At 46.5% G+C, this 20000-nt stretch overlaps 2 protein-coding genes across 3 annotated transcripts in view; one reads left to right on the plus strand and one right to left on the minus strand.

The window, feature by feature from the left end:
- ncf4 (neutrophil cytosolic factor 4) overlaps window positions 1-19389 on the minus strand; it is a 41613-nt gene extending 22224 nt beyond the window's left edge. The window contains 6 exon segments of the mRNA NM_001124505.1: window positions 9560-9611; window positions 10627-10754; window positions 11327-11397; window positions 18122-18281; window positions 18444-18528; window positions 19342-19389. Of these exon segments, the coding sequence (NP_001117977.1) occupies window positions 9560-9611; window positions 10627-10754; window positions 11327-11397; window positions 18122-18281; window positions 18444-18528; window positions 19342-19376 (531 nt within the window). The 5' untranslated portion in view covers window positions 19377-19389.
- LOC118938190 (parvalbumin alpha) overlaps window positions 1-20000 on the plus strand; it is a 62560-nt gene that overhangs the window by 10674 nt on the left and 31886 nt on the right. The window lies entirely within an intron of this gene.

Consider the following 20000-nt stretch of genomic DNA (forward strand, 5'->3'; position numbering starts at 1 on the left):
AAGGTTGCTGGATCGAATCCCCGAGCTGACAAGGTAAAAATCTGTCGTTCTGCCCCTGAACAAGGCAGTTAACCCACTGGGCGCTGAAGACGTGGATGTCGATCAAGGCAGCCCCCTGCACCTTTCTGATTCAGAGGGGTTGGGTTGAATGTGGAAGACACATTTCAGTTGAAGGCATTCAGTTGTACGACTGACTAGGTATCCCCCCTTTCCCCATCTGATCCAGAGTCACGAGATGACTTGATGCTCAAGTGCTCGTTTCCCCTAGTGACCCGTTTTGAAGGCATTTCCCAACGTCCTCAGGACATGGATAGAAGCCCAACTTCAAAGTCAATCTTGAACGACCTGGCTGGATAAGCAACATTCTCTCCCAATAAACACAGGGTATGGAAAAAGTTGAGATAGGAATCTCCTTTAGCGCTCTCTCACACTCACTCACACCCTCGTTAGTTGTTTCCCTTTCTCTCTCCTCCAGCTCTCTTTCTATCACTCCATCCTACAGTCTACAGTCAATCACGGACTACAAAAGGAAAACCAGCCCCGTTGCGGACCACGATGCCTTGCTCCCAGACAGACTAAACAACTTCTTTACTCGCTTTGAGGACAATACAGTGTCACTGACACGGCCCGGTAACAAAACCTGTGGGTTCTTCTTCACCACGGCCAATGTGAGGAAAACATTTAAACGTGTTAACCCTTGCAAGGCTGCAGCCCCAGACAGCATCCCCAGCTGAGTCCTCAGAGCATGCGCAGACCAGCTGGCTGGTGTGTTTACAGACATATTCAATCAATCCTTATCCCAGTCTGCTGTTCCCACATGCTTCAAGAGGGCCACCATTGTTCCTGTTCCCAAGAAAGCGAAGGTAACTGAGCTAAATGACTACCGCCCCGTAGCACTCACTTCCGTCATCATGAAGTGCTTTGAGAGACTAGTCAAGGACCATATCACCTCCACCCTAGCTGACACCCTAGACCCACTCCAATTTGCTTACCGCCCAAATAGGTCCACAGACGACGCAATCGCCATCACACTGCACACTGCCCTAACCCATCTGGACAAGAGGAATACCTATGTAAGAATGCTGTTCATCGACTACAGCTCAGCATTTAACACCATAGTACCCTCCAAACTTGGGTCTCGACCCCGCCCTGTGCAACTGGGTCCTGGACTTCCTGACGGGCCGCCCCCAGATAGTAAGGGTAGGAAACAACATTTCCACCCCGCTGATCTTCAACAGTGGGGCCCCACAAGGGTGCGTTCTCAGCCCTATCCTGTACTCCCTGTTCACCCATGACTGCGTGGCCATGCACGCCTCCAACTCAATCATCAAGTTTGCAGACAACACTACAGTGGTAGGCTTGATTACCAACAACGACAAGACGGCCTACAGGGAGGAGGTGAGGGCCCTCGGAGTGTGGTGTCAGGAAAATAACCTCACACTCAATGACAACAAAACTAAGGAGATGATCGTGGACTTCAGGAAACAGCAGCGGGAGCAGCCCCCTATCCACATCGACGGGACAGTAGTGGAGAGGGTGGCAAGTTTTAAGTTCCTCGGTATACACATCACGGACAAACTGAAATGGTCCACCCACACAGACAGCGGGGTGAAGAAGGCGCGGCTTGTCACCAAAAACACCCACAAACTTTTACAGATGCACAATCGAGAGCATCCTGTCGGGCTGTACCACCGCCTGGAACGGCAACTGCTCTGCCCATAACCGGAAGGCTCTCCAGAGGGTAGTGAGGTCTGCACAACGCATCACCGGGGGCAAACTACCTGCCCTCCAGGACACCTACACCACCCGATGTCACAGGAAGGACAAAAAGATCATCAAGGACAACAACCACCTGAGCCACTGCCTGTTCACACCACTACCATCCAGAAGGCGAGGTCAGTACATGTGCATCAAAGCTGGGACTGAGAGACTGAAAAACAGCTTATATCTCAAAGACTATTAAACAGCCATCACTAACATTGAGTGGCTGCTGCCAACATACTGACTCAACTCCAGCCACCTTAATAATGGAAAAATGTATGTAATAAATATACCACTAGCCACTTTAATTTATATAATGTTTAAATACCCTACATTATTAATCTCATATGTATATACTGTATTCTATACCATCTACTGCATCTTGCCTATGCCGTTCAGCCATCACTCATTCATATATTTTTATGTACATATTCTTATTCATTGTGTGTATAAGGTAGTTGTTGTGAAATTGTTAGATTACTTGTTAGATATTACTGCATGGTCGGAACTAGACGCACAAGCATTTCGCTACACTCGCATTAACATCTGCTAACCATGTGTATGTGACCATTAACATCTGCTAACCATGTGTATGTGACCATTAACATCTGCTAACCATGTGTATGTGACCATTAACATCTGCTAACCATGTGTATGTGACCATTAACATCTGCTAACCATGTGTATGTGACCATTAACATCTGCTAACCATGTGTATGTGACCATTAACATCTGCTAACCATGTGTATGTGACCATTAACATCTGCTAACCATGTGTATGTGACCATTAACATCTGCTAACCATGTGTATGTGACCATTAACATCTGCTAACCATGTGTATGTGACCAATAACATCTGCTAACCATGTGTATGTGACCATTAACATCTGCTAACCATGTGTATGTGACCATTAACATCTGCTAACCATGTGTATGTGACCATTAACATCTGCTAACCATGTGTATGTGACCATTAACATCTGCTAACCATGTGTATGTGACCATTAACATCTGCTAACCATGTGTATGTGACCATTAACATCTGCTAACCATGTGTATGTGACCATTAACATCTGCTAACCATGTGTATGTGACCATTAACATCTGCTAACCATGTGTATGTGACCATTAACATCTGCTAACCATGTGTATGTGACCATTAACATCTGCTAACCATGTGTATGTGACCATTAACATCTGCTAACCATGTGTATGTGACAAATAAAATTTGATTTGATTCGATATCCCTACTCTTTCTCCATCTTTCCCCTCTCACTCTTTCTAAATCACACATTCAATCTTTTCCACTCCCCTTTTCTGTCTCACCCCTTCCCCCTCTCTCTCTACCTCACTCACCCCTTCCCCCTTTCTCTCTACCTCCCTCACCCCTTCCCCCTCTCTGTCAGCCCTTCCCCCTCTCTCTCTACCTCTCTCACCCCTTCCCCCCTCTCTCTCCATCTCTCTCACCCCTTCCCCCCACTCTCTCATCTCTCTCACCCCTTCCTCCCTCTTTCTCACCCCTTCCCCCTTTCTCTCACCCCTTCCCCCTCTCTCTCACCCCTTCCCCCCTCTCTCTCCATCTCTCTCAACCCTTCCCCCTCTCTCTCCATCTCTCTCACCCCTTCCCCCTCTCTCCCTCCATTATCTATTCATCAATCTCTGTGTAAATCAGTGTGGAACAGTGTACGACACACAGATGAATTACAGAGAGATGATATTATCTGCTATTAACATTAACACAGGAGTTTACTGTAGAGTGTGATTGGGGATCTATATTTAGCAGAGAAGATCAGAAAATGTGAGTGTGTGATACACTGTGAAACACACACACAGTGGGATTTCGAATGAGTGTGTGTGGGTTTTACTTTGATGAGAATGATGATGATGAGGCATACGGGCACAGCACACACACCTGGTTCATCCAAGTCCATACCTGTCACACTTCAAAAATATCCCCCCCCCCCCACACACACACACACACACACACCATCCCTCAACCAACCAACCCGCCCCCCCCCCACACACACACCAACCAACCCCTCCCCCACACCCACCCACCCACCAACCAACCCCTCGCCCACACCCACCCACCCACCAAACAACCAACCCCTCCCCCACACCCACCCACCCACCCACCAACCAACCCCTCGCCCACACCCACCCACCCACCCACCCACCAACCAACCCCTCGCCCACACCCACCCACCCACCAAACAACCAACCCCTCACCCACACCCACCCACCCACCAAACAACCAACCCCTCGCCCACACCCACCCACCCACCCACCAAACAACCAACCCCTCGCCCACACCCACCCACCCACCAAACAACCAACCCCTCCCCCACACCCACCCACCCACCAAACAACCAACCCCTCCCCCACATCCACCCACCAACCAACCCCTCCCCCACAACCACCCACCCACCAACCAACCCCTCGCCCACACCCACCCACCAAACAATCAACCCCTCGCCCACATCCACCCACCAACCAACCCCTCCCCCACACTCACAATCCCTCAACTCAACCTCTCCCTTCTTCAGGTCTCATCTCCCTCCATCTCCTATGGAGTTACTATCCAGGCCTGGTATTTCTGGTCAGACAGAGTCGAGGACGACAGAGACCTGAACTTGTGAAGTGTTTTTAGGGGGTTGACAAAAGTGCTGTCAGAGTATCACATATAGACCTGCCTTATGGGCCCTGGTCTAAAGTAGTGCACCTAATCCAACTATAGACACATATAGACCTGCCTTATGGGCCCGTGTCTAAAGTAGTGCACCTAATCCAACTATAGACACATATAGACCTGCCTTATGGGCCCTGGTCTAAAGTAGTGCACCTAATCCAACTATAGACACATATAGACCTGCCTTATGGGCCCGTGTCTAAAGTAGTGCACCTAATCCAACTATAGACACATATAGACCTGCCTTATGGGCCCTGGTCTAAAGTAGTGCACCTAATCCAACTATAGACACATATAGACCTGCCTTATGGGCCCGTGTCTAAAGTAGTGCACCTAATCCAACTATAGACACATATAGACCTGCCTTATGGGCCCTGGTCTAAAGTAGTGCACCTAATCCAACTATAGACACATATAGACCTGCCTTATGGGCCCGTGTCTAAAGTAGTGCACCTAATTCAACTATAGACACATATAGACCTGCCTTATGGGCCCGTGTCTAAAGTAGTGCACAAGGGAATAGGGTGCCAGTCTAGGGTGCCGAATCAAACTATAGAAATGTGGCCCAAGGGTCACATAGCCCTGCGATCTAGATTCAGCTTCCCCAGAGGACTGATTAACACCTGGTCTAACTATAGAGTCATGGCTCTAGGGTTAAGGAGCCAGGGGGATAGTGTCAGACTAGACCTAGTGGTCTAATTATAGAGTCATGGCTCTAGGGTTAAGGAGCCAGGGGGGTAGTGTCAGACCATACCTAGTGGTCTAATTATAGAGTCATGGCTCTAGGGTTAAGGAGCCAGGGGGATAGTGTCAGACTAGACCTAGTGGTCTAACTATAGAGTCATGGCTCTAGGGTTAGGGAGCCAAGGGGGTAGTGTCAGACTAGACCTAGTGGTCTAACTATAGAGTCATGGAGATCTAGGGTGCCTTATGGGACCTGGTCTAAAGTAGTGCATCTAATCTAACTATAGACACATATAGACCTGCCTTATGGGCCCTGGTCTAAAGTAGTGCACCTAGTCTAGATATAGACACATGGAGAACAGGAGGGACTGATTAAAACCTGATCTAACAATATAGCTATGGCCCTAGGGTCACCTCACCAATGGGAGGAGTCACACGTTCCAATTACACTCTTAACGACCCATAACTTAATGAATGCATTCAGCTCGTTTAACACAGCTAGCCAATAGGGAGGGAGTTTTTCTGTTTTGTCTTAATTGGATGACCCACTTCATGGTTGGCTTGGGTGAAGTGAAGGATCATGGGAGGATATAAATGGTGCCCTTGAGGAGGAGGGCACCTGAGCGGCTGGTTGGGGTGTGTGTGTGTGTGTGTGTGTGTGTGTGTGTGTGTGTGTGTGTGTGTGTGTGTGTGTGTGTGTGTGTGTGTGTGTGTGTGTGTGTCCTGTCCCCACTTAAATAGTTAATAACCAAACTGTGCCATTGACACAGCTACCAAATCTAGAGGCATTCTGCAAAAATGAAACTTCATTCAAGACATCAAGACATGACTACACCTGAACACAACTCTCTCCCTCTGTCATATTTTGCACTGTCAAAGACAAAAGACAAACCTCACCACTTTCTCACCTTCTTACTCTGACTACAACTGGCTTAGCTAACGCTTGCTACTAGCGCATCCCTATGGCTCATTGCCTGTAGCGCTAACGCTAAACTGGACAACACAAGTCAAATGTGTGATTAGTGCCATCCAGGTCGGGTCATTGACCATCGTTTAGATTACATCTAATGGACACTTCAGTTCACATGACCAAACGCAGATAAAATGTCTGAAGCACTCAACCACACACACGCACAGTGCTGAGAGGGATGGATAAACTATAATGACTATGGTGTGGGCAGAGAGGACTGTGAGTTTACGGTTCTCTGTACTGTGTGTGACAGGAAGGGGAGGGGGGAATGAGTGTGTGTGACAGAGAGAGGAGGGGAGAATGAGGTGTGTGTGACAGAGAGGGGAGAATGAATGAGTGTGTGTGTGTGTGACAGAGAGGGGAGGGGGGCATGAGTGTGTGTGTGTGTGTGTGTGTGTGTGTGTGTATGTGACAGAGAGGGGAGGGGGGCATGAGTGTGTGTGTGTGTGTGTGTGTGTGTGTGTGTGTGTGTGTGTGTGTGTGTGTGTGTGTGTGTGTGTGTGTGTGTGTGTGTGTGACAGAGGGGAGTGGAGAGAATATGTGTGTGAGAGATACAGTACGTTTGACCATGTCCCAAGCTAAAGTACTGGTCTCCTTTAACTGTGGTTAGTGAAGCTTTAAAATTGAGTGATACCACACACACACACACACCTTATTTAAACAACAAGCTCTCACAGTCTTACTGTAGACATCCAAACCCTTGTCCATAAATGTCAAATTTCAAAAGTTAAGTTTAGGCAATCATTCCCAATGGTTAAAGGATAGGGTTAAGGGTTAAGGGTTAAGGGGTTAAAACTAAAATAAATAAACAAGGTCCTATCACTGGGATTAAACACGTGACCCTCGGAGCCGCCCGTCCGCCATCCCCGCCCACAACGCCATAGCAAAACCCAAGACAACTTGATGGTAAAAGCGCTCACCGTTGCCCCTAGTGGACAGTTTTGAAGTCATCTTTTTTTTAACGTCCTGCTAAACCTGGATGGACGTCTAATTTGGCAGTGGCTCTTGTGTGACCTGGCTGTATATAACCTACAGTCCAGAAGAGAGTCATCCTCCCACAGTCATAACGGTCTTTACTGACATTATGGAATCTGTGTGTGTGTGTGTGTGTGTGTGTGTGGGAGGGGGGGGGGGGGGGTTAACTCTTCTAACAGAGATTGTGCAATGTGTAAAGACTAAAAGCCATTTTCTCTGCAAGGATTTCAAACGACCACTGACGGCCCCTTTAGAACAGGTCCTCGAGAGTAGACACACACACAGACACACACACACACACACACTCTAAACAAGGTCACCCAAACACACCCACTAACCTATCCCCACCCTCACACACACCCCTTATCTCCCTCCCCAGTCCAGTTAAGACGACAGTAGAATTTAAATGGTGTTTTTCTTTCGTGTTTCCTCTCCATCTCTCTGGCATGACCAGAATGAGAACAGGGGGAACTAGAAGAAAGAAAGACAAATCTCTCCCAAGGAACGATGACAGGAGCGAGGGATGAAGGTAGCCTTGGAAAGAGACATGAAAGGATGGAGGGGGGGGGGGTTTAATGCTAAAATATGATAAAGTGAGGGAGAAAATGAAAGAGAGAGCGTGACAGAGGATGGATGGAAAGAGTGGAGAGAGAGAGGAGAAAGACAGTAGAGGATTAAAGGAGCAAAACAGAATGAGAAACCACTCTCAGAGATCAACGGAGTCACAGACTCAGGGGGGGTGGAGAAACAACCTCTGTTTAACCCCGTTAATGACTCCATTAGGTCCTTTCCAGTCACAAATAGATCTATAGAGAGACTAGTCAATTCTTCAGCTAGAAACCAAACAGATCTACACTACCGGTCAAACGGTTTAGAACACCTACTCATTCAAGGGTTTTTCTTTATTTTTACTATGTTCTACCTTGTAGAATAATAGTGAAGACATCAAAACTATGAAACAACACATATTGAATCATGTTGTAACCAAAAAATGTTTTTAAACAAATCTATCTATATAAATATATTTTATTTTTGAGATTCTTGAAATAGCCACCCTTTGCCTTGATGACAGCTTTGCACACTCTTGGCATTCTCTCAACCAGCTTTATGAGGTAGTCACCTGGAATCCATTTCAATTAACAGGTGTACCTTCTTAAAAGTTCATTTGTGGAATTGCTTTGATTCTTAATGCGTTTAAGCCAATCACTGGTGTTGTGACATGGTAGCCCAAATAAATGAGTAACAGACACATCTCAACATCAACTGTTCAGAGGAGACTGTGTGAATCAGGCCTTCGTGGTCAAATTGCTGCAAAGAAACCACTACTAAAGGACACTAATAATATGAAGAGACTTGCTTGGACCAAGAAACACGAGCAATGGACATGATATCGGTGGAAATGTGTCCTTTGGTCTGGAGTCCAAATTGGAGATTTTTGGTTCCAACCGCAGTGTCTTTGTGAGATGAGGTGTGGGTGAATGGATGATGTCCCCATGTGTATTTCCCACCGTGAAGCATGGATGAGGTGGTGTTATGGTGTGGGGGTGCTTTGCTGGTGACACTGTCTGTGATTTATTTAGAATGCAAGGCACACTTAACCAGCATGGCTACCACAGCATTCTGCAGCGATACGCCAACCCATCTGATTTGGGTTTAGAGGGACTATCATTTGTTTTTCAACAGGACAATGACCCAACACACCTCCAGGCTGTGTAAGGGCTATTTTACCAAGAAGGAGAGTGATGGAGTTCTGCATCAGATAACCTGGCCTCCATAATCCCCGGACCTCCAACAAATTGAGATGGTTTGGGATGAGTCAGAAAAGCCAACAAGTGCTCAGCATAAGTGGGAACTCCTTCAAGACTGCTGGAAAAGCATTCCAGGTGAAGCTGGTTGAGAGAATGCCAGAAATGTGCAAAGCTGTCATCAAGGCAAAGGGTGGCTATTGAAGAACCTCAAATATAAAATATATTTTGATTTGTTTAACACTTTTTTGGTTACTACATGAATCCATGTGTTATTTCATAGTTTTAAAGTCTCTAAAGTCTTCTACACTGTAGAAAATAGTAAAAATAAAGAAAAACACTTAAATGAGTAGGTGTTCTAAAACTTTTGACCAGTAGTGTATGTTGATGTATATCTACAATGTTTTGTGTAATTCCCACCTGCTTGTGTGTTGTGTGTGTGGAGGGGCTGTCCTTCATATGACCCTGTACTGTGGTTACTTCAAACAACATGCTAACTGTCATTGATCACAATGTTACATGGTTGCTTGTTTATGTGGTGGTTATGGTAACATGTTGCGTTATCCTGACAGGGTTTGGGTTGTGTGGGTAAGCGTGAAGACCGTAACCAAAGCAACAGTTTTACAGTACTGTAGGCCTACCTCAGCTCGATAGATAGATAGAGAGATAGAGAGATAGAGAGAGAGATCAAAACAGAGGGTTAAGAGGAAAAAAAGAGAAGTACTGTATCCCTACCTCAGCTCTGGGGGAGGAGAAGACATCTGTCTGGTTGGTTTTGACTGTCTTCCTGGAAAGAGAGGGGGAGGGAGAGAGAGAGAGAGAGAGAGAGAGAGAGAGAGAGAGAGAGGGGAGAGAGAGAGAGGGGAGAGAGAGAGGGGAGAGAGAGAGAGGGGAGGGAGAGAGAGAGGGGAGGGAGAGAGAGAGAGGGAGGGAGAGAGAGAGAGGGAGAGAGAGGGGGGGGAGGGAGGGAGAGCGAGAAATAAAAAGGGAGTTTTAACATTTCATCGTACTGTCAGAGATGACCGTTTAGAAAATGTGAAAAACCCTGCGGTGAGTGAGATCAGTCCAAAGAGGAAATAAAGAAGAGTCCTAGTTTACATCACTTCCTGTTAAGAGAGTCCCTAATTAGCACATAACATGTCCTTAGTTACCACATCGGGGAACTCTGACAACATCCCAAACAGCACCCTATTCCCTAAATAGTGTACTATGGGCCCTGGTCAAAAGTAGTGCACTATATAGGGAATATGGTGCCATTTGGGACTTACCCCGTGACAAGAGAGAGCAACACATCAGAGAAGTGAACATTAGAGGAAACGACAGTGGCCTACAACTCTCTGTTACAGGGCTAAGTGAAGGCGGTTCAGAGGTCAAGCAGTCTCAGTAATGGGTGGTGCCCAGAAAGTGGAAGAAGTAAGAGTTCTATTCATGTGAGACTGTGGTGCAGTGAACTCAGAATGAGTCAACAGTATAAAAGAAGTATGGAGGGAGCAAGTTGTTTTGGGGGAGTCGTAGCTGACTGCTAAAGAGTCCCAGAGTTACAGGAAGTAGCAGCAGTAGTGACACGTTGAAACAGTATTACTGTGGTGTTATATTTAATCAATAAGGCCCAAAGGGGTGTGGTATACGGCCGATATACCACGGCTAAGAGCTGTTCTTATGCATGACGCAACACGGAGTGCCTGGATACAGCCCTTAGCCGTGGTATATTACCCATATACTACAAACCCCTGAGGTGCCTTACTGCTGTTATAAACTGGTTACCAGCGTAATTAGAGCGGTAAAACTAAATGATAGCTTACACCCTACGTGTAGGGGGTCGGAGGCGACGCAGGGCTCGTGGTTGGTGCTGACTGTCTGACTCAGTCTGGTAGAAAAACATCCTGATGTCGTCATCCAATAGAACCCAGGTAGGCAGGCCCAGCAATCTCTGATACAGAGGAGAGGAGAGGAGATAGATAGATAGATATATATATATATTATATATATATATATATATATATATATATATATATATATATATAGAGAGAGAGAGAGAGAGAGAGAGAGAGAGACATAGAGACATAGAGAGAGAGAGTGTGAGAGAGAGAGAAAGAGAGAGAGAGACAGCAAATACACACTGAGTGGACAAAAAATTAGGAACACCTTCCTAATATTGAGTTGCACCCCCTTTTGCCCTCAGAACAGCCTCGTCAGGACATGGACTCTACAAGGTGTTGAAAGCGTTCCACAGGGATGCTGGCCCATGTTGACTCCAATGCTTCCCACAGTTAACCCGTCTCCTCCCCTTCATCTTTAACCCGTCTCCTCCCCTTCATCTTTAACCCGTCTCCTCCCCTTCATCTTTAACCCGTCTCCTCCCCTTCATCTTTAACCCGACTCCTCCCCTTCATCTTTAACCTGCCTCCTCCCCTTCATCTACACTGACTGAAGTGGATTTAACAAGTGACATCAATAAGGGACCATAGTTTACACTCTGTGTATATTCTCCGTGTGGCTTACCTTCATATAAGTGTTGAGTTCTGGAATTCTATTCTCTGCAATCTCCTTCTTATTGCCAATGAACACTTTACCTAGAGACACACAAAGACACGCACCATAGAAAGTCTTCCAACGTTTCCCCCTCCAACAAGACCAACCAATAACTAAAACTCTTCCTTTCTGGAAATCGATCAATCTGAAATAACTCATTTCAAGGTTGACAGTATTGCCTTTGGGTGGTTGCATAAATATCAACAACATAATGACATTTTAATTGCATTTCTCATCAGAGTTGATGATATGTTAATGAAACATCCCACAGGCCACACATGTAGGATCTTCATTTGATCACTCTTTTGTCACTGAGACTTGTCATGCACAGCAGGGAATGAAAACGTGTAGTGTATTGGAGGTTTAAAAAGGCCTCTGAAGTTTGTAATTTTTCCTTTACTATGGCACACTTGATGTTCCCTAAATGAAAAATGTATCAAACCCTACAAACATGTCCATGAATCATAATCCACATTATAACTCACATTTGTTGTTGCTGCAGGATTATTTTCCTGCTGTAGTAAACTGGCTCAAATTAAGAGTCCACACCTGTAGCGTGTGTTCCATATGACACCCTATTTCCCATATAGCCACTATGGGTCCTGGTCTAAAGAAGTGCACTACATAGGGACATAGGGTGCCATTGAATAGGGTGCCCTTGAGACGGTACGATACAAATAAACAAAGACTGTAGTTGAATGACTGTCCAACCAACAGCTATCTGAGATACGCTGAACACACACACACACACACACACACACAGTACAACTAGGCCCAACTGAATGTCACCTAGAACTTCTAGCTGAATATAATTATTAACATTTAGAACACCCCCCTGAAGTTCCTCTGTGTTCCAGTTGTAACGTTCTACATTAGATTCAGCTACTTCCCACTGCTGATAAAACTAATTTAGAGGGAGAGAGAGAGGAGAGAGGAGGACAGAGAGAGAGAGGAGAGAGGAGGACAGAGAGAGAGAGTGGGGGGAGATGGAGGGAGGGAGAGAGAGAGGGGGGGTGTGGAGGGCAGAGAGAGAGTGGGGGGAGATGGAGGGAGGGAGGGAGAGAGAGAGAGAGAGAGAGAGAGAGAGAGAGAGAGGAGGAGGACAGAGAGAGAGTGGGGGGGAGTCGGAGGGAGGGAGAGAGAGGGGGGGAAAGCTACAACTAATTTAGCCCCATCTAATGCCTGTGATCATCTCTCTCTCCCACCATCTCTCCCTCTGGATCCATCTCTCTCCATCTCTCTCCCTCTGGATCCATCTCTCTCCCTCTGGATCCATCTCTCTCCCTCTGGATCCATCTCTCTCCCTCTGGATCCATCTCTCTCCCTCTGACTCCATCTCTCTCCCTCTGACTCCATCTCTCTCCCTCTGACTCCCTTTGGCTCCATCTCTCTCCCTCTGGATCCATCTCTCTCCCTCTGGATCCATCTCTCTCCCTCTGGATCCATCTCTCTCCCTCTGGCTCCATCTCTCACCCTCTGACTCCATCTCTCTCCCTCTGACTCCATGTCTCTCCATCTCTCCCTCTGGCTCCATCTCTCTCCCTCTGGCTCCATCTCTCTCCCTCTGGCTCCATCTCTCTCCCTCTCTCTCTCTCTCTGACTCCATCTCTCTCTCTGACTCCATCTCTCTCCCTCTGACTCCATCTCTCTTCACCTCTTTCCCTCTGACTCCATCTCTCTCTGTCTCTCTCCTCCCTCCATCTCTCCCCATCTCTTTCCCTCTGACTCCATCTCTCTGTCTCTCTCCATCTCTCTCCATCTTTCTCCCTCTGGCTCCATCTCTCTCCATCTCCCTCTGTCTCTCTCTGTCTCTCTCCATCTCTCTCTGTCTCTCCCCATCTCTCCATCTCTCTCCATCACTCTCCATCACTCATTATCTGGGTCCATCTCTCTTTTCATTTGAATGGAAATAGAGAGAACTGATGATTAGTTCCATGATCATCATTAAGCCAATGTCTACATTTAAAAGCCGGCCGTTCGGGAGCTTAAACGACACGTGCCCAAGTGTGTGTGTGTGTGTGTGTGTGTGTGTGTGTGTGTGTGTGTGTGTGTGTGTGTGTGTGTGAGAGAGAGAGATAGTTCACTGACAGTCCTCTACTGTAACTCTCTCTCTGGACTTTAGAGTCTTCATCTCCATTATGTTACTGTGAGAGAACAGAACAGGACATAACATTGGGAGAGAGGGGGGGGGGGGAGGGTGGAGCGGAGAGAGAGAGAGGGGGGGTGGGGGGAGAAGGAAGGGTGGAGCGGAGAGAGAGAGGGAGAAAAGTTAGTTAGTGATGGATGGAGGGAGGGAAACAGATGGATGGGAGGGATGGGAGAGAGAGAGAGAGAGAGGGGGGGGGAAGAGGGAAGGGTGGAGCGGAGAGAGAGAGGGAGAAAAGTTAGTTAGTGATGGATGGAGGGAGGGAAACATAGATGGATGGGAGGGATGGGAGAGAGATCGAGAGAAGGAAAGAAGGAAGGGAGAGAGAGAGAGAGAGAGAGAGCACAATAAAATCCTTGTTTTCTAGTGTACACCTGCAGAGAGACACTAATTATTCTGTTAAACAGGTATTCAGTCTTGGCAGAAATCCAACTGTTTGGGACACAGCCAGAAAGATAGAGAGAAAAGAGATGAGACAGACAGAGAAGGAGAGACAGACATATAGAGACGGACAGACAGACATATAGAGAAGGAGAGACAGACAGACATATAGAGAAGGAGAGACAGACATATAGAGAAGGAGAGACAGACACATAGAGAAGGAGAGACAGACACAGAGAAGGAGAGACAGACATATAGAGAAGGAGAGACAGACACATAGAGAAGGAGAGACAGACACATAGAGAAGGAGAGACAGACACATAGAGAAGGAGAGACAGACACATAGAGAAGGAGAGACAGACACATAGAGGAGAGACATACACATAGAGAAGGAGAGACAGACACATAGAGAAGGAGAGACAGACATATAGAGAAGGAGAGACAGACACATAGAGAAGGAGAGACAGACACATAGAGAAGGAGAGACAGACGCATAGAGGAGAGACAGACACATAGAGAAGGAGAGACAGACACATAGATAAGGAGAGACAGACATATAGAGAAGGAGAGACAGACACAGAGAAGGAGAGATAGACATATAGAGAAGGAGAGACAGACACATAGAGAAGGAGAGACAGACACATAGAGGAGAGACAGACACATAGAGAAGGAGAGACAGACACATAGAGAAGGAGAGACAGACATATAGAGAAGGAGAGACAGACACAGAGAAGGAGAGACAGACATAGAGAAGGAGAGTCAGACATATAGAGAAGGAGAGACAGACACAGAGAAGGAGAGACAGACACAGAGAAGGAGAGACAGACATATAGAGTCAGAGACAGACAGACATATAGAGTCAGAGACAGACAGACATATAGATAAGGAGAGACAGACACATAGAGAAGGAGAGACAGACACATAGAGAAGGAGATACAGACATATAGAGTCAGAGACAGACATATAGAGAAGGAGAGACAGACAGTTAGAGAAGGAGAGACAGACATATAGAGGAGAGAGACTGTCAGCCTCTGTCCAATTGATGGTCATCATCCCCATTCAAAGTCATAAATCTTTATTGGCAACGATGCTCAGAGCTATCGGAGCCTAATCAGTAACAGCCTTGTAACAATGCATTTATAGGAACGAGATGTCTTTCTCTCTCACTCTCTGTCTGTCTTTCTCTCTCACTCTCTGTCTGTCTTTCTCTCTCACTCTCTGTCTGTCTTTCTCTCTCACTCTCTGTCTCTTTCTCTCTCACTCTCTGTCTGTCTTTCTCTCTCACTCTGTCTGTCTGTCTTTCTCTCTCACTCTCTGTCTGTCTTTCTCTCTCACTCTCTGTCTGTCTGTCTTTCTCTCTCACTCTCTGTCTGTCTTTCTCTCTCACTCTCTGTCTGTCTTTCTCTCTCACTCTGTCTGTGTCTGTCTGTCTTTCTCTCTCAGGCTAATCCCTGGTTCGATCACTCACTCACTCTCACACTCACTTTCTGTCTTTGAATTGGTGTGTGTGTGTGTGTGTGTGTGTGTGTGTGTGTGTGTGTGTGTGTGTGTGTGTGTGTGTGTGTGTGTGTGTGTGTGTGTGTGTGTGTGTGTGTGTGTGTGTGTAAATGCTGAATAAAGTAAAAGTGTTTGGACTGACGTCTTCATAATATCCTGGTAGTCCTGATCTATCTGATATGGTGTTAACACAGAGAGGGAATAGGAGTCCTGGTCTATCTGATATGGTGTTAACACAGAGAGGGAATAGGAGTCCTGGTCTATCTGATATGGTGTTAACACAGAGAGGGAATAGGAGTCCTGGTCTATCTGATATGGTGTTAACACAGAGAGGGAATAGGAGTCCTGGTCTATCTGATATGGTGTTAACACAGAGAGGGAATAGGAGTCCTGGTCTATCTGATATGGTGTTAACACAGAGAGGGAATAGGAGTCCTGGTCTATCTGATATGGTGTTAACACAGAGAGGGAATAGGAGTCCTGGTCTATCTGATATGGTGTTAACACAGAGAGGGAATAGGAGTCCTGGTCTATCTGATATGGTGTTAACACAGAGAGGGAATAGGAGTCCTGATCTATCTGATATGGTGTTAACACAGAGAGGGAATAGGAGTCCTGGTCTATCTGATATGGTGTTAACACAGAGAGGGAATAGGAGTCCTGGTCTATCTGATATGGTGTTAACACAGAGGGGGAATAGGAGTCCTGATCTATCTGATATGGTGTTAACACAGAGAGGGAATAGGAGTCCTGGTCTATCTGATATGGTGTTAACACAGAGAGGGAATAGGAGTCCTGGTCTATCTGATATGGTGTTAACACAGAGAGGGAATAGGAGTCCTGGTCTATCTGATATGGTGTTAACACAGAGAGGGAATAGGAGTCCTGGTCTATCTGATATGGTGTTAACACAGAGAGGGAATAGGAGTCCTGGTCTATCTGATATGGTGTTAACACAGAGGGGGAATAGGAGTCCTGGTCTATCTGATATGGTGTTAACACAGAGAGGGAATAGGAGTCCTGGTCTATCTGATAGGTGTTAACACAGAGAGGGAATATGAGTCCTGATCTATCTGATATGGTGTTAACACAGAGAGGTAATAGGAGTCCTGGTCTATCTGATATGGTGTTAACACAGAGGGGGAATAGGAGTCCTGATCTATCTGATATGGTGTTAACACAGAGAGGGAATAGGAGTCCTGGTCTATCTGATATGGTGTTAACACAGAGGGGGAATAGGAGTCCTGATCTATCTGATATGGTGTTAACACAGAGAGGGAATAGGAGTCCTGGTCTATCTGATATGGTGTTAACACAGAGAGGGAATAGGAGTCCTGGTCTATCTGATATGGTGTTAACACAGAGAGGGAATAGGAGTCCTGGTCTATCTGATATGGTGTTAACACAGAGGGGGAATAGGAGTCCTGGTCTATCTGATATGGTGTTAACACAGAGAGGGAATAGGAGTCCTGGTCTATCTGATATGGTGTTAACACAGAGAGGGAATAGGAGTCCTGGTCTATCTGATAGGTGTTAACACAGAGAGGGAATATGAGTCCTGATCTATCTGATATGGTGTTAACACAGAGAGGGAATATGAGTCCTGGTCTATCTGATATGGTGTTAACACAGAGAGGGAATAGGAGTCCTGATCTATCTGATATGGTGTTAACACAGAGAGGGAATAGGAGTCCTGGTCTATCTGATATGGTGTTAACACAGAGAGGGAATAGGAGTCCTGATCTATCTGATATGGTGTTAACACAGAGAGGGAATAGGAGTCCTGATCTATCTGATATGGTGTTAACACAGAGAGGGAATAGGAGTCCTGGTCTATCTGATATGGTGTTAACACAGAGAGGGAATAGGAGTCCTGGTCTATCTGATATGGTGTTAACACAGAGAGGGAATAGGAGTCCTGGTCTATCTGATATGGTGTTAACACAGAGAGGGAATAGGAGTCCTGATCTATCTGATATGGTGTTAACACAGAGAGGGAATAGGAGTCCTGATCTATCTGATATGGTGTTAACACAGAGGGGGAATAGGAGTCCTGATCTATCTGATATGGTGTTAACACAGAGAGGGAATAGGAGTCCTGGTCTATCTGATATGGTGTTAACACAGAGAGGGAATAGGAGTCCTGGTCTATCTGATATGGTGTTAACACAGAGAGGGAATAGGAGTCCTGGTCTATCTGATATGGTGTTAACACAGAGAGGGAATAGGAGTCCTGGTCTATCTGATATGGTGTTAACACAGAGAGGGAATAGGAGTCCTGGTCTATCTGATATGGTGTTAACACAGAGAGGGAATAGGAGTCCTGGTCTATCTGATATGGTGTTAACACAGAGAGGGAATAGGAGTCCTGGTCTATCTGATATGGTGTTAACACAGAGAGGGAATAGGAGTCCTGATCTATCTGATATGGTGTTAACACAGAGAGGGAATAGGAGTCCTGCTCTATCTGTTCACGGTGTGTTTTACACAATGCCAGGTATTCTTACCCCCAGGAGAGAAGTGAACTATGACAGGGTGAATTATATTTTTACATAACGCAGACCGAACATTCATGTACAAGGACACACCCAACAGCATACACATAATATGTATATGTGCAAGAGCACATATAACGTACACACACACACACACACACACACACACACACACACACACACACACACACACACACACACACACACACACACACAGAGCAGCCCACCCCTCCACCCCCCTCTCACCAGGCAGGGTGGGCAGCCTGCAGGTGTTAGGTCCAGATGTGCCCTGGTCTCCAGGTGAATGCTTCAGCTCCAGGTCACTGTGCAGGTTGAAGAACTGGCTGTACCTCCGGTAGATCAGGTACTTACTACCACCTCTGGTCCTTACCTCTATCACAAAACGCTGCCGGGAGAGAGGGAGGGGGAGGGGGAGGGGAGGGGGGGAGAATTCTTACATGAGCTGTTGAGATGCTTTTCACACCATTTTTAGCGTTTAAAGCGTTCTCACCATTCTAACTCGTGGGTTGTGTGGTCAGTGTTCACCAGCATACAGACACACACTTACATAATAGTCGATGAAGCCCTTTTTCTCCTCGATGTCTGCGATGGTGGCACTGATGGGAATGTCGTGTGGAAGCTGGTCAAAATCACTGAGGAGAGGAGAGGAGAGGAGAGGAGAGGAGGAGGAAGAGGAGAGGAGAGGAGAGGAGAGGAGAGGAGAGGAGAGGAGGAGGAGGAGGAGGAGGAAAGGAGAGGAGAGGAGAGGAGAGGAGAGGAGGAGGAGAGGAGGAGGAGAGGAGAGGAGGATAGGTGAACTAAGAAGTAAACAAATGCTTAGGTGACCATTCAGCTTCAAGACGTGCTGTATGACCTCACTAATATATACAGCCATGGATTGGGAAAGAACCCTGGGGGTTATAGAACATCAGCAACATATCAGACAGGTTAGAGCAGTCCAACCGCAGGCTGATGTTCAGGGCTTCATGGCACCGAGAACTCTCTCTCTCTCTCACACACACAGCACCGTACACACACGCATTTATGTCGGGGAATGTTGCAAAACGAGTCACTCTGGTGACTATTATGGAATTTAGTTTAGTTTCAAATTCACAATCGTGACAGATGACTGTTCTAGAAAGATTGGAAACGCGCCGCATACACTATAGAAGAATAGACTCCTACCACAGATAAAAGGGGAAATATCTTCGCCGTTACTATTCCATTGCCTAGTTACTGGCTAAATGCCCAATCTGGCCCTCATACATCATGGCCACCTAATCTTCCCCTGTTCCCAGTTGGCTCATTCATCCCCCCTCCTCTTCTCACACCTCAGTCGATTTAACTGGTAAAATGAGGGTTACATAAACGCACATTAACAACAGTTCTGGGTGCAGAAGTTCACATTTCCTAACAGTCCTATGCTGCCTTCAACAACCGCTGTCACCACCGGCCTCGTAACTCACCTCTCGTCTCGTAGTTGCTTGGGCAGCGACGACATGTTGATGGAGACCGGGCCGATTGAAGAATGAAACTTTCGGATGGATTTATCAGAACACAGTACAGTCGCCCCTCACTTCAACCCTCCTTCGATGAACAGAAACCTGAACTGAAAATCTGCTACAGACTCGCACAGTGGTTTCATGGAGCGGAACGAACGCGATCAGAAGGCGCAAACAGGCGACAGAGCGGAACGTGTGCAATCAGGAAGCCAAAATCAAGTTCCCCAAAATGATTCGGCTACACGCAGCGCCCGTTTCTGAAGTTTGCTGAGGTGGATGGGGAGGGAAACAGTTGTCTTGTTGTTCTCGAGCCTCTTAACAGAGAATCAAATAAAATAGACTAAATGGTCATGATGCAGATGTAAACTTGCTAGGTTAAAATAGGTTAAAACGCACACACACACATATATCTCCCTCTCTCACTATTGCTCTCTCGACTATTGTGCGGCTTCGTTAAAGCTTGAAAAGTATGTCAATTACAATGCAACTGGCAACATCAGGCATTGTACAATCATGCGACTGGCAGAGTAAAATAGCCACTAATTGATAAATGGACCATGTATGTCTTCTGTTTTCTGCAGATAGAATGCTTGGCCTCGCACCTGTTCTTCAATCCGCCGTTA

This window comes from Oncorhynchus mykiss, chromosome 13 (genome assembly GCF_013265735.2).
Source record: "Oncorhynchus mykiss isolate Arlee chromosome 13, USDA_OmykA_1.1, whole genome shotgun sequence".
NCBI lineage: Eukaryota > Metazoa > Chordata > Actinopteri > Salmoniformes > Salmonidae > Oncorhynchus > Oncorhynchus mykiss.